This window comes from Diaphorina citri, unplaced genomic scaffold, assembly GCF_000475195.1.
Source record: "Diaphorina citri unplaced genomic scaffold, Diaci psyllid genome assembly version 1.1 scaffold232, whole genome shotgun sequence".
NCBI classification, from domain to species: Eukaryota; Metazoa; Arthropoda; class Insecta; order Hemiptera; family Psyllidae; genus Diaphorina; species Diaphorina citri.
The window spans coordinates 244,600-259,735 of record NW_007377669.1 but is presented as its reverse complement, the minus strand read 5'-3'; the positions used below and the strand labels follow the sequence as shown (position 1 = coordinate 259,735).

At 34.0% G+C, this 15,136-nt stretch overlaps 3 protein-coding genes across 5 annotated transcripts in view; all 3 read right to left on the bottom strand.

The window, feature by feature from the left end:
- Nucleotides 1-1,520, bottom strand: part of LOC113466236 (POU domain, class 6, transcription factor 2-like) — a 2,339-nt gene extending 819 nt beyond the window's left edge. The window contains exons 1-2 of the mRNA XM_026821456.1: nt 1,090-1,520; nt 440-541 (exon numbers count right to left, since the gene is read on the bottom strand). Of these exons, the coding sequence (XP_026677257.1) occupies nt 440-541; nt 1,090-1,262 (275 nt within the window). The 5' untranslated portion in view covers nt 1,263-1,520. The remainder of the gene's footprint in view (nt 1-439; nt 542-1,089) is intronic.
- The window catches only part of LOC103506381 (RING finger protein B-like), an 86,121-nt gene that overhangs the window by 4,081 nt on the left and 66,904 nt on the right, over nt 1-15,136 (bottom strand). The gene's annotated exons all lie outside the window — the stretch shown is intronic.
- On the bottom strand, nt 3,382-12,590 carry LOC103506379. Of its 3 annotated transcripts, XR_541216.3 has the most exons (4): nt 9,692-10,427; nt 9,356-9,492; nt 7,425-8,770; nt 3,382-3,584 (listed from the first exon to the last, which is right to left on the bottom strand). XR_541216.3 is itself a non-coding variant. In XM_008470763.3 (2 exons), the coding sequence occupies exon 1, from the start codon at nt 12,417-12,419 to the stop codon at nt 10,683-10,685; it is 1,737 nt and encodes a 578-aa protein (XP_008468985.1). In that variant the 5' UTR covers nt 12,420-12,590; the 3' UTR covers nt 10,434-10,449; nt 10,642-10,682. The 3 variants fall into 3 exon arrangements, 1 of the variants encoding a protein (XP_008468985.1); XR_001809427.1 differs by lacking the exons at nt 3,382-3,584; nt 9,692-10,427 and adding an exon at nt 10,642-12,590 and having other exon boundaries at nt 7,832-8,770; XM_008470763.3 differs by lacking the exons at nt 3,382-3,584; nt 7,425-8,770; nt 9,356-9,492; nt 9,692-10,427 and adding exons at nt 10,434-10,449; nt 10,642-12,590.

Genomic DNA, 15,136 nt, shown 5'->3' with positions numbered 1-15,136 from the left:
TTCTTGAAAAAGATTTCCCACATTCATTGCAAGTGAATTTACTCACAGTTTCATCAGAGGGAGGCTTCATAGAACATGTAGGTAGGTATGTTACGGAGCCAAATTTTCTGCGCTGTGGTGGTTGCATAAAAGATAGTTATGTACCTGCTGATTTTAGAAAAAAAAGGCCTTTTTCAAAAGGAACTTTTTTTATGTTTATTAATATTATTAGGACTCATGGGAAAAGGACATTGGGCTAATATTAAAACTTCTTTTTGTAAACAATACTGAAAAAATCCTCAAAGTTCATCAATTTATTTCTAAAGACACTAAAATCTATGATGAATAACATTATAGATGAAAGGTGATTTGTTTTTGTCCATTTTGTTTGATCATCAGCAATAGAATTACCTATGTAATAATATTCATATAACTATAAGAATCATTATTGTCAACCTACATTGTATTTTGCTGTTGTTGTTGCTGTTGGTGCTGTTGTTGTTGCTGTTGCTGCTGCTGTGAAGCAATTTGAGCTGCACATAACATTTGAGTAGCCAGGGCACTGGGCAAATAATATCGAACAAAATCAAATAAATTATATGAAAAAAGAAATCAGAAAATGAGAGGACGCAAAATAAATAAAGAAGAGAGGTATGTATAGGCAGGGCCCCTATGTATGTAGAGAGATATTGTTGATAGGTAGCCAGGTAGGTAGCTAAAATTACTTATATTAGACATAGGTATTATAGGTGCATAAGTCTGTATGAGAAGTAGGTAATTAGGTACTTCAAAAAAGTGCCCATGTACCTACCTCCTTTTAACCTTTTGCAAGCTTATAGATCAAGCCTAAATCAAAATAATCCTGCTGAAAATTCCTTGGGTTCATTACAAATTCTAATGGCACAACGTATCCTACATAGGTATCTGCATACATAGGTACCTATTATATCAGACTATGAGATAGGTAGGTACCTAAGAAGGTACTCGCCGCGCCGAAGGAAAAAGTAGGTAATTATTGTTTAAAACTTATGACACTGCCTAATCTTGCTCGTTCAAGGGGATTATAGGATCAGGATTTGTATACAGAACCTTGCTTTGGGAGGCCCTTACCTGCATATTGCACTCTGACTATAGGCCGGGCCTTCAGTGACGCTCAGGGCCTGGCCTACTTGAGTCTGGGTCAGACCCAATGACAGGCGGCGCAGTTTGAACGCCTTGGCAAACTCTTTGATCTCATCTAAGTTGATCCCGTCGACCATGTTGCTATTGCTTTGACTTATCATAGTTTCGTCTGAAAAATAATTAAAAACAAGGTACGTTGCTTGTGTGAGTGCGAGTATAGTTCTCTGAGCTGTAAAGAAAGGTTGGAGGTGTTGTGGTCTGTGCCTGCTATGCCACTATTACTACTTCGCCGTTTTCTCTCCTGAATTGTGCCAGTCCTTTTAAAAAACCAGATATAGGTATGTACGAGTATTGTGAAATTGTGAAAGTGCATAGTATCATGTAGGTAACAACAAAGAACAACAAAAGCGTACTATTCCCCCCACCCAAATTTGAAATGATTTTTTTTTTTATTTTTTTTTTTTTTTTTTTTTTTTTAATAATGGAAAAATGAGAAAAGTGCTTCTGGGTTAGTTATCTTAAATTTTTCATTATTACTTTTTACTTTCCTTATCCTAAGAGTATCTTTATCCAAGAGCAAAGTATGAATTGTTTTCGGTCGAGATATTGCATATTACATCCGTTTTGAGGTCACCTGAGCTCAAAAGGAAGTTTTTAGCCATTGATCTTTGCTTTCCCTGTGGCTTATGTTTTATGCTCTTGTTTTTATTTTATCCAAATAGGTACCTATTGATATTTATGAACAAGGAAAGTCGTGTGATGTTCACACCAGATTTTTTTTTTTTTTTTCATTTCCTGTTAAAAAAAAAAATGATCAGGGAGTGTTGAAACAAATTATTTTTTCAATTTGTCCATTTTCTCGCCCATATATCGAATGTAATAAGTAGGTAGATACTAGATACCTATTACTCTCTAACTCTAAATAATACATTTTCCATTATTTATAATTTAACTATTTTATTCATTAATCGTTGTAAGGTTTGTTAGTTGTCTTTTTCTTTTGATATACCTACAGTTCATGAGAATCAGTTTCCAATTATACCTAGGTGGGTACCTCGACCAAACAAGTCACTTTCAAAAGCTCACTGAGTGGAATTTAATTGCCAAGCCATTTCCTCCATTTTCCTCTTGTATACATACATAGGGTACAATCCTTGTGCATGATTTTATTCATTAATCGTTGTAAGGTTTGTTAGTTGTCTTTTTCTTTTGATATACCTACAGTTCATGAGAATCAGTTTCCAATTATACCCAGGTGGGTACCTCGACCAAACAAGTCACATTCAAAAGCTCACTGAGTGGAATTTAATTGCCAAGCCATTTCCTCCATTTCCCTCTTTTATACATACATAGGGTACAATCCTTGTGCATGTCAAATAGAAGCCTACCCAACTACCCAAGGAGCAATAACGTAAAGAGAAATTATACGTATATAATTTAATAATTACCACAAAGGTTTCGTGCCATATCATCAATCTGTCCAGGCTTATTTTTTCCCTTTTATTCTTTTCGACTCCCTAGCTCTCTGAATTCTTGATGACGAGTGGGAATGTAATTTTAATTACTAGTCTAAGACACAATATGATGTCTCTAGAAAAACAATAATTATTATCCATTTGGTAAAAGATAAACGAAAGGTACCCATAGATACCTCCTGTACACCTACTAATTAGTGTTTTTAAGAAAATGTGCAACCATAGTTCACAATTAAAAAATAAGCTAGAAAATGCCTATTATTAGGTAGATAGGTACTCATTAAGTTATTTTTGAATGGGGCTGTTGTACAAAATGAAAAGCCTCAAAAGAGGGTGACTTGGAATAGGTCCCAATACTTACTTCTGTGCCCCTTATTATTGGAACTTTTACTTTATTTTGTCTGTTTGTTAGATATTCTGAAAAAAAATTATCAACACTTCGTCAGGCCATAAAGAAAATTTCCTACGAAATTCTTGGCTGTTGTAGAACAGCCCCTAAATCTATAGGATTTAAGAAAATGTGCAACCATAGTTCACAATTAAAAAATAAGCTAGAAAATGCCTATTATTAGGTAGATAGGTACTCATTAAGTTATTATTTTTGAATGGGGCTGTTGTACAAAATGAAAAGCCTCAAAAGAGGGTGACTTGGAATGGGTCCCAATACTTACTTCTGTGCCCCTTATCATTGGAACTTTTACTTTATTTTGTCTGTTTGTTAGATATTCTGAAAAAAATTATCAACACTTCGTCAGGCCATAAAGAAAATTTCCTACCAAATTCTTGGCTGTTGTGGAACAGCCCCGGGAAGCTGTGTTTTTCCAAGCTCAGACTCGGAGAGCTGAAGAAGAAATGAGGCTCTACTATGTATGCACCAATCAACTGTGTGTTCATAGGTGGACAGAATAAACAGTTGAACACAAATGGCACATATTGCTGCTGTATTATACTGTATTTTGCTCTTTTTCGGAGAAGATGATTAAAAATGTGTAAATATTTGTCACTTACCTTGAAAACAGGAAGGGACATCCCTTTGTAGAATGGTCATTTAAGTAGAGCTTACAGAAGTTTCTCCTGAAGTCAACAATTAATTTGTACTGCCTTTGCCTACTCTACAGTATGACTCCATACTCAAATTCCAAGTTGTGTGAATCCATCCTATCCTGACTTATTTGCTCAAAGGGAGTGTTGTGCATGATCAGGTGGGTAACCTTATACTCTGTGTTAAAAGTTAGGTTCTCATTTAAGATTTTTATGTAGATCCTTCCCGGGGCTGCCCTGCCCCTGATTAAAAAATAAATGCCATTTCTTCGTGTTTAAACCTAACCCTATAATACCACTGGTCAGTGCTCATTTGTACCAATTTACTGTCTCATCTAAAGAAGAAAACTCCCTCCTAATTTAAATGATAATGTAATGAGAATATACATAAGAAGAAAGAAATCTCTGTTTAGAAAAACTGATGAAAGAAGGGGAGAGAAGGAAAAAGCAATAGGTACTTGGAAAAAAATAAATAAAAATAAACATGAATAATGGAGATCCAAATTCATATTTTATTTAAATTTAAATAAACTTGAAGAAGTAGTTACTTATCTTTTTAAAAATGTTAGGTTTTTAGGTAAGAGGTATAATAGGTACGTATCTATGTACCATATTTGTACGTATCTATTTTTTTCTATGTACCTTGACTTAATATTTAGATTATCCAGTTTCCAGTTACCTGTTACCTATTAATTAGCTCAGTGGCCAAAGAGAACGCAGGTTCGAATCCCAGTCAAGGCATGTAATTTTACTCTCAATTATTTGATAATTTGACTACACTGATGGTAGTCTTACTCGAGCAATTAAAGAAACCGTACCTATAATTGGTTATTTTGAGTGGTTTCCGAAAAGTGGGGCGCAAAGTCCAGATTATTTTATCCTTCACCCTTGAAAACGGAGGTTTACAAGAGAATGAATGCACAGGCAAAGTTCGCGGAAAAATTGTTAAATAATTTAGATCCGGGGGGTAATGCTGGACCTTCCAGCACTTGAAATTAAAGAGACAATAGCTCATTTCTCTTTTTTTTTTTTTTTTTTTTTTTTTGCTTCTATGGCGTATGACATATAGGTATCTACAATTTTTTTCGCCTCTACCTTTAGGTGCTCTGTTCCTATACCTATAACCTATTATAAAAATTCAATACTTTCATCTGCATGTAATTTGCATTTACAAAACTTCATGAGAAATGCTACCATTTTATTTATGCTGAAGTCTTTTTTTTTTTTTTTTTTTTTTTTTGCTTCTATGGCGTATGACATATAGGTATCTACAATTTTTTTCGCCTCTACCTTTAGGTGCTGTTCCTATACCTATAACCTATTATAAAAATTCAATACTTTCATCTGTATGTAATTTGCATTTACAAAACTTCATGAGAAATGCTACCATTTTATTTATGCTGAAAGGATTCAATTTAGAATCAATTTTTCAGTTCTTGGAGCTGCAAATCTTCCCTTCCCTTTTAAATCAAAATACCTATCTACTATTCTCTTTACCAATTGACTTTATAATGAGCTAAATAAGATATTCATCATTACTTAATTAGGTATATATTATTTTGTTTCATAACATTCAATTTTTTCCTTGCTCAGATAAAGTTTCGGGATAAAATTTTATTATAGGGTCCGTGCAACCTGCAAATCCTGCAATGTCATACTCATATCCCATCATGTTTCCTATCATTTTGAGACCACCATGAGGGTTTTGAAGTTTGAAACTACAACGCACTGGTCACAGCAAGTCCTGGGCACGACAACATATCTTGGTTCAGTCGTCAGCAAATACCTACGAGTTTTTTGAAACTACAACGCACTGGTCACAGCAAGTCCTGGGCACGACAACATATCTTGGTTCAGTCGTCAGCAAATACCTACGAGTTTTTTCTTCTTAATCGATATAATTACGTTTAAGTGCTGACCTCGACGCTGTTCAATATTAATTAATTATTAATTATCTAATTAGGACTTGTTTGTTGTGTATTTGTGTCTTGCTTACTCACGATAATTAGTTGAGGGAGTGCCGTGGCTGAATAGGTACTGGACTAAGAAGAAAGGATATTAGAGGAATTTTATCTACATTATTTTCCTTAAGTTTAGAAAAGTTTTATTTTATTAATGCCACTCGGATTTCCCAGTCTTGGTCTCTGAAAATTCCATGTACTAACATACTGAGTTATTCTGAGCTTATGAGATGAGTAAGTTTTATTAATGCCACTCGGATTTCCCAGTCTTGGTCTCTGAAAATTCCATGTACTAACATACTGAGTTATTCTGAGCTTATGAGATGAATAAGGATGCCAAATGAACCGGGAAGCTGTGTTTTTCCAAGCTCAGACTCGGAGAGCTGAAGAAGAAATGAGGCTCTACTATGTATGCACCAATCAACTGTGTGTTCACAGGTGGACAGAATAAATAGCTGAACACAAACGGCACATATTGCTGCTGTATTATACTGTATTTTGCTCTGTTCCAGAGAAGATGATTAAAAATGTGTAAATATTTGTCACTTAACTTGAAAACAGGAAGGGACATCCCTTTGTAGAATGGTCATTTAAGTAGAGCTTACAGAAGTTTCTCCTGAAGTCAACAATTAATTTGTACTGCCTTTGCCTACTCTACAGTATGACTCCATACTCAAATTCCAAGTTGTGTGAATCCATCCTATCCTGACTTATTTGCTCAAAGGGAGTGTTGTGCATGATCAGGTGGGTAACCTTATACTCTGTGTTAAAAGTTAGGTTCTCATTTAAGATTTTTATGTAGATCCTTCCCGGGGCTGCCCTGCCCCTAATTAAAAAATAAATGCCATTTCTTTGTGTTTAAACCTAACCCTATAATACCACTGGTCAGTGCTCATTTGTACCAATTTACTGTCTCATCTAAAGAAGAAAGGACACAATGACACAAACTTATTTTCAATTTCCAAATTCTTTTGAGAACATAGATTACTTGTATTTTACAAAATTTAAAAGAGAATACACAAATTTTAATTATGTCTTCTGATAAATATACAAATAATTGTCAAACAAAAACAAAAAGATCATACCTTGCTGACAGTGCATTAAGCATATTTTGAGATAGATAAGAGAGCAAATAAGGAAGGGTTGAATAACAGTTGTCAAACATTGGTGGTGGAAAAAAGTTAGACACAGAAACCCAAGATCATAATTGAATAATTAGAAAAGAACTTGCTTAATGCACCAAGGAGAATAAACTGTACAGTAAACAAAACATGAGATCAAAAATTAATAATTTAAAAAATAGTACAACAGAATACTGAAAATAAAAGAATATTTTGAAGTGTTGTGATGAAGAACACAATGTTTTTTTTTTTTCCTTTCTTCCTCCAGCTTAAAGTAGAGGTCTAGATAGATAAGTATGTATACTTGATGTCCATAATAGAAACTAAGGGCTTGGACTGTATTTATTTTATTGTAACAATAATTATATTATCAACAACATGTTAAGTAAACCACAATAACCATAAGCCAGCAACATTGTCAAAGTGGATAGATAATTTTGTATAAACACCAGAGGTGTGACATTAGTATGGTTGAATTGCATCTCACATATTTCCCCCCTATTTGACTGTTCAAGCCAGGCACCTATTTTTACTTTCCTTATCCTATATCCTATAGGAAGGAAAGTAATGTAATCGGGTCAAATTTTTAACATTGTGGGCCCCTATCCCTTCGAAATACCCAAAAACCTTATCGGCTAAATAAATCAATGACTAAAGTGCCTAAATTTGTTTTAAACATAAGGTAACTACCCTATAGGTAATAATAAACTTGAGCTGTCACTTACCTTGAAAACAGGAAGGGACATCCCTTTGTAGAATGGTCATTTAAGTAGAGCTTACAGAAGTTTCTCCTGAAGTCAACAATTAATTTGTACTGCCTTTGCCTACTCTACAGTATGACTCCATACTCAAATTCCAAGTTGTGTGAATCCATCCTATCCTGACTTACTTGCTCAAAGGGAGTGTTGTGCATGATCAGGTGGGTAACCTTATACTCTGTGTTAAAAGTCAGGTTCTCATTTAAGATTTTTATGTAGATCCTTCCCGGGGCTGCCCTGCCCCTAATTAAAAAATAAATGCCATTTCTTTGTGTTTAAACCTAACCCTATAATACCACTGGTCAGTGCTTATTTGTACCAATTTACTGTCTCATCTAAAGAAGAAAGAAGTAGGACACAATGACACAAACTTATTTTCAATTTCCAAATTCTTTTGAGAACATAGATTACTTGTATTTTACAAAATTTAAAAGAGAATACACAAATTTTAATTATGTCTTCTGATAAATATACAAATAATTGTCAAACAAAAACAAAAAGATCATACCTTGCTGACAGTGCATTAAGCATATTTTGAGATAGATAAGAGAGCAAATAAGGAAGGGTTGAATAACAGTTGGCAAACATTGGTGGTGGAAAAAAGTTAGACACAGAAACCCAAGATCATAATTGAATAATTAGAAAAGAACTTGCTTAATGCACCAAGTAGAATAAACTACAGTAAACAAAACATGAGATCAAAAATTAATAATTAAAAAAATAGTACAACAGAATACTGAAAATAAAAGAATATTTTGAAGTGTTGTGATGAAGAACACAATGATTTTTTTTTCCTTTCTTCCTCCAGCTTAAAGTAGAGGTCTAGATTAAGTATGTATACTTGATGTCCATAATAGGAACCAAGGGCTTGGACTGTATTTATTTTATTGTAACAATAATTATATTATCAACAATATGTTAAACCACAATAACCATAAGCCAGCAACATTGTCAAAGTGGATAGATAATTTTGTATAAACAGCAGAGGTGTGAAATTAGTATGGTTGAATTGCATCTCACATATTCCCCCCCTATTTGACTGTTCAAGACAGGCACCTATCCAAATATTGTCACCCATGCAAATAAAGTATTAAGTATTAAATTCTCTGAACTGTTGGCCAATTTTAGACTATTCACTATAACATGGATGGAACTTATGAGGTGCTAGATAATTTACATTATGAATGGCTATAAAGATCCTTTTGACATCATACGGACAGTGTTTTTCAAAGCTTGTCTTTTGTTGCAAAACCAGATCCGTATTACTTCTCTCTCATAACCAAGTTGATGGGCTAGAGTAGTGATTTCAGTACCTGGAACATAATAAGTGCATTTTAAAGAAACTTTTCAAGCATGGTGTGTTTGATTCATTTTTTTAGCCCTTATGTGGCAAAGGCCACAGCCCCAGTTTAACCTCTGTTTCAATTAGTAATATTTGGTTGATTCTAAAATTTAGTAAATCAAAAATCTGTTTAAACCAATTTTAAACCATATTGTGATCCTTGGCCTATGTTTCAGAAAGGGGGGAGGTTTGTGACCCCATTAAGTTATTATCTGGGTAGGCTTACTTTTACTATTGTATTGAACTCTAGATTCTAAAATTTAGTAAATCAAAAATCTGTTTAAACCAATTTTAAACCATATTGTGATCCTTGGCCTATGTTTCAGAAAGGGGGGAGTTTTGTGACCCCATTAAGTTATTATCTGGGTAGGCTTACTTTTACTATTGTATTGAACTCTTTTGTATACTTATTCCTACTGATAGATAAATAAATAAAGCACTGTTTATGCCAATACCAAGAGGTAATAAAATTATGCTCATCACTAGGGATAAGTCCTTTTTTTTTGTAGTTTATCTGTGTTACCTCCACTTATCCTATTCTCATGTCTGTACTTACCAGATGGGTGGGTGTTGCGTTCAAAATGGGCATTCAACAATTCTAAAGCCTGTGGAGTGAAAGAAGTCCTCCGCTTTCGTTTCTTTGATGGTTCCATTCCAATAAATTCTGTCAGATGATTTTGTCCACTCTTATATCTGAAACAAACAGTGCTCATTGTAGTGACTTAGAGGTAAGTTCTATATAAAAATATTAATTCTTCAACAATCTGAGCTTAAGGGAGAGATAGAGTAAGTTGTAATATGGGTACAGTAGGTAAGTATTCTGGTTATACTTAAGAGTCATTAATGAAAATCTGAAACTTAGAGTAAAAATAAAAACTCCAGAAATATGTACCTGAAGAATTTTGCATGAAAATAACTTTCTTTAGCAGAAATTTATTTCTTTTTGCCTTTTTTATCTTGAATGACAGTGTGCACAGCAATATCTTGGTCAAATTTATCATGATGCCTTTCACGTTTTAAGAGTTTGATGTTGCATGTATTCACTGTTAATGGATCTTTTGTAGGCTTCTCTAATTCTAAATTTCCATTATTTGCTAAGACAAGAACAGCTAGGAAATATTTAGATGCTTCTTGAAATGACTGTGTCCCAAGCACATCTTCTAAAGTTTTCTTAGGAGGTTCTGTAGTTTTTTCATTAGATTGAGTGCTTTCAAATGTCTCAATAACTTTATCTCCATATTCACGTATGTTGAATTTCTTTCTATTGGATGTTTTTTCAACAATTGGTTTATACATTTCAATCCACCTGGCTGCTTTCTTGGTAAACACATTTTTATGAACATCTTCAACACCGGGTTTTCTAATCCTTTCTGGTTCTGGAACAAACTGACTTTCATCCAAGTCTGGTACAGTATCTGTAGGTGTAAGCTCCAGGGTTGTATCAGGTACTTCAACAGAGTCTTCAGTATGTGGCCAACCAAACCATTCCTCATCATACAAACTTTGGAATCCTTCAAAACCAACATCTGGGTCTTCTTCAGAGTCTAAACAATTAAGTTTAGAATTACCACACAAAATATTTAGAGCACCAGAAAGCTTAAGTCTATCACAATGAACTGTCCTGTTAGATGATTTTGTCCACTCTTATATCTGAAACAAACAGTGCTCATTGTAGTGACTTAGAGGTAAGTTCTATATAAAAATATTAATTCTTCTGAGCTTAAGGGAGAGATAGAGTAAGTTGTAATATGGGTACAGTAGGTAAGTATTCTGGTTATACTTAAGAGTCATTAATGAAAATCTGAAACTTAGAGTAAAAATAAAAACTCCAGAAATATGTACCTGAAGAATTTTGCATGAAAATAACTTTCTTTAGCAGAAATTTATTTCTTTTTGCCTTTTTTATCTTGAATGACAGTGTGCACAGCAATATCTTGGTCAAATTTATCATGATGCCTTTCACGTTTTAAGAGTTTGATGTTGCATGTATTCACTGTTAATGGATCTTTTGTAGGCTTCTCTAATTCTAAATTTCCATTATTTGCTAAGACAAGAACAGCTAGGAAATATTTAGATGCTTCTTGAAATGACTGTGTCCCAAGCACATCTTCTAAAGTTTTCTTAGGAGGTTCTGTAGTTTTTTCATTAGATTGAGTGCTTTCAAATGTCTCAATAACTTTATCTCCATATTCACGTATGTTGAATTTCTTTCTATTGGATGTTTTTTCAACAATTGGTTTATACATTTCAATCCACCTGGCTGCTTTCTTGGTAAACACATTTTTATGAACATCTTCAACACCGGGTTTTCTAATCCTTTCTGGTTCTGGAACAAACTGACTTTCATCCAAGTCTGGTACAGTATCTGTAGGTGTAAGCTCCAGGGTTGTATCAGGTACTTCAACAGAGTCTTCAGTATGTGGCCAACCAAACCATTCCTCATCATACAAACTTTGGAATCCTTCAAAACCAACATCTTGGTCTTCTTCTTCAGAGTCTAAACAATTAAGTTTAGAAGTACCACACAATATATTTAGAGCACCAGAAAGCTTAAGTCTATCACAATGAACTGTCCTGTTTAGTTCATATTTGTATATCACATTTCTTTTAACATATTTCTTACAAAATTCATCTAAACATTTGAATGGGACAGAGAACATGTCATCTCTATTATCATAAAGTAAAACTTTCTTTACATCATACAGTTCATCTTCTTTGTTGATAATATCCATTCTTTTCTGTGGGTTTTGATTATGTTCCATGTTATCATCCTGATCATTATCATCCTTTGCTTCAGCATTAACTGTGACAGATGCTGGCTCCAAAGATATCATGTCTCGGTTCACTATCTCTGTTAATTCTGAACCTTCTAACATATCAATTGTATTTAACATGAGACTGTATCTTTTTGATTTCTTTTCATCAAAGATATTGAAATCAGTAGAGATAAAGCCATCATCATCCATAGGTGACAATATCCTAAATACACGCCTTGGAATATCTTTGGATCTTTCTTCATTAACATCATCTCTGCGTATAAAACTTGATGTACTTTCAAAATTATCACACTGTGCCAACACTGTTTCAACTTCCAGATCTTGATCTATTATAAATTCAGACTGGTCTTCATTCTGTTGTTCTTCTTCTACTTCATCAATGTTATCAGCAGTCCATGGATCAGCAATATCTGTTGGATCACAATCATATTCTTCTATTTTCTTTCTGCTTTGCTTTCTACTTTTGGATGCAGTTACTTGCTCGTCTGACTCCTCAGATTCTCCTGGAGTATTGTTTTCAGTAGTAACTGTGGAAACATTTGGAGTAGATGGAGCTGCTGCATTACTTACAACTTGCTGTAAATTTATCTTACAAAGGGCACTGTGAAGCTCAGTTACAAATATGAACAAATCATCAACGTTCATTGAGTAAATGAAGGCAGCATTCTGGATAAATATCCCCGCTTTAGAGAAATCATTTGCAGCAGGATATTTGTTGTACTTCAAATTTTTCAGGTATCCTTCCAAAACTACTGATAACGGATCTTTTATACTGGCAAAATCTTTTCCTGAATTTATTTCTATCAATTTGAGAAAGCTTGGGTTCACAACAGTTCTCTCCATTTTGAAGGAATTTCACCAATATAGCACAAATTTGAAAGAATGAAACACCACTACCTAGTTTTAAACATCTCAACCTGAAAACTGTCTATTAATAAAAAAAAATTAGGGAGGTAAATGCACTGAATTAATCAATTAAATTAAATTTAAGTAATTCTCAAAATAAGAATCGGGCAGCTGTTTTCCTGAATTTATTTCTATCAATTTGAGAAAGCTTGGGTTCACAACAGTTCTCTCCATTTTGAAGGAATTTCACCAATATAGCACAGATTTGAAAGAATGAAACACCACTACCTAGTTTTAAACATCTCAACCAGAAAACTGTCTATTAATAATAAAAAAAAAAATTAGGGAGGTAAATGCACTGAATTAATCAATTAAATTAAATTTAAGTAATTCAATTCTCAAAATAAGAATCGGGCAGCGGGCAGCTGGGAAGGAGAAGGACTTGAAAAAAAAAAAAACAAAACAGACCGAGTGATTACGAAGTTATACGAATGCCGTCGGGCGTTCTTTGGTACCGAAATATATCCAGGATGTTACCAGTCAGTGGATATTGCATCGCACCTACGTAAAAAGTGAAGCCTGGTTAATTTTAATTCAGAACGTTCACAGTTACAAAAGAAGGGTTTCTGACGTGTAGGTAAGCATAAGCACCTCATATTTAACAAACTATTCCCCAGAATGTAGGGCCTTATGTAGGTATATCTACAAAAAATTTGCTTTCTGTGGAAGTCGTCTCGCTTTGACCTAACAGAAAAAAAAACAAAACAGACCGAGTGATTACGAAGTTATACGAATGCCGTCGGGCGTTCTTTGGTACCGAAATATATCCAGGATGTTACTAGTCAGTGGATATTGCATCGCACCTACGTAAAAAGTGAAGCCTGTTTAATTTTAATTCAGAACGTTCACAGTTACAAAAGAAGGGTTTCTGACGTGTAGGTAAGCTTAAGCACCTCATATTTAACAAACTATTCCCCAGAATGTAGGGCCTTATGTATATCTACAAAAAATTTGCTTTCTGTGGAAGTCGTCTCGCTTTGACCTAACAGTTTTTAGACCTAATATCCTATATCCTATAGGAAGGAAAGTAATGTAATCGGGTCAAATTTTTAACATTGTGGGCCCCTATCCCTTCGAAATACCCAAAAACCTTATCGGCTAAATAAATCAATGACTAAAGTGCCTAAATTTGTTTTGAACATAAGGTAACTACCCTATAGGTAATAATAAACTTGAGCATAAGTTAGCAGGTGTTTGACAAATTTCATTACAATCGGACCAACCATTTGAGATATTTTTACATCTTCTCGTAGTTATAGGTACCTACATAATAGGTAGAACAAATTTGTCCGATCAAGAGACAATAAATAGGTACAGACGAACTATTTTACTTTCCAAGAGATTTGAGAGAGGGAACTGTAACTGCTAAGGTCTTAATACTGTCCTGAAATCGAAGAGAGAAGGAAGACAGAATAGGAGAAAGCCAGCCGTTCCGAAAACGAACATTATCCCATCAGGATAAAAATTGACCGCGGGCGGGAATAGAACCCGCGGCTAGCACTTACAAGGCAGACGCGCTACCAACCAAGCAAACTCCCATTAGGATAAAAATTGACCGCGGGCGGGAATAGAACCCGCGGCTAGCACTTACAAGGCAGACGCGCTACCAACCAAGCAAACTAGGCTGGCTACAGACAAACTAAAAAGAAAGAAGAAGAAGAAGAAGAATTTAAAAAAAAAAAAAAAAAAAAAAAAAAAAAAAAAAATCCGTTGTGACGCAGTGGGAATAGGGTGGAATTGATTGATAATCACTTGATTTGTATCATGAACCTTTGATTTAATTGAGATTGAAAGTCATGAAAAGCGTTCCGAGAGGTAGATCATTGGAAATTTGGCACATCCACTAATATGACTAAAATGGGTATCTACCCTAACATACTAGGTATTTACTGGTGTTTATCGTCTTGTAAATTTGACACATCCACTAACATAGGCTAATAATATCTCTAGAGGACAAAATATTTAATTATAATAATCATCTAATAATAAAACTTCTTAAACTGGCGAAAAATTACAGGCATGCAAAAATTTCAAGGATTAAAGGTAGATATAATTAGGCAGGTACATAATTATTATGTACATAGTTGGTCAAAAGAAAAACATTACACCGGGAACAAAATTAAGAAAACCATTTTATTAAAAAAATCAAATAATCATCTAATAATAAAACTTCTTAAACTGGCGAAAAATTACAGGCATGCAAAAATTTCAAGGATTAAAGGTAGATATAATTAGGTAGGTACATAATTATTATCTACATAGTTGGTCAAAAGAAAAACATTACACCGGGAACAAAATTAAGAAAACAATTTTATTAAAAAAATCAAAAGACCTTTAAAACTATGACTTTTCAAAGATGAGACCTACGTATAGTTTTCGTATAGTTACGAGTACCTACTTCAAGTTTCTAGTCTCTGTAATTTCCGCTACCCACTTGTGTATCATTAAACCTCCGAAAAAAATCAAAAAAAATCAAGAGTACCCTGGCTGTCCAAATGAATAGGTAAGGACAATGAGGTTGAAAATATCGAAAACAAAGTTCAAGAGGCATCATTATCAAGCTCGTAAAATTAGTTAGCAAGAATGAATTATCACAGGTTTCTTAATCATTTTAGTTTTAGATAATAAATTAATGAACTTTTTTGGAAGCTTTT

Bases quoted from the DNA above. Each gene is read 5' to 3' on its own strand.
- LOC103506379 (XM_008470763.3), bottom strand. From the start codon at position 12,419: ATGGAGAGAACTGTTGTGAACCCAAGCTTTCTCAAATTGATAGAAATA.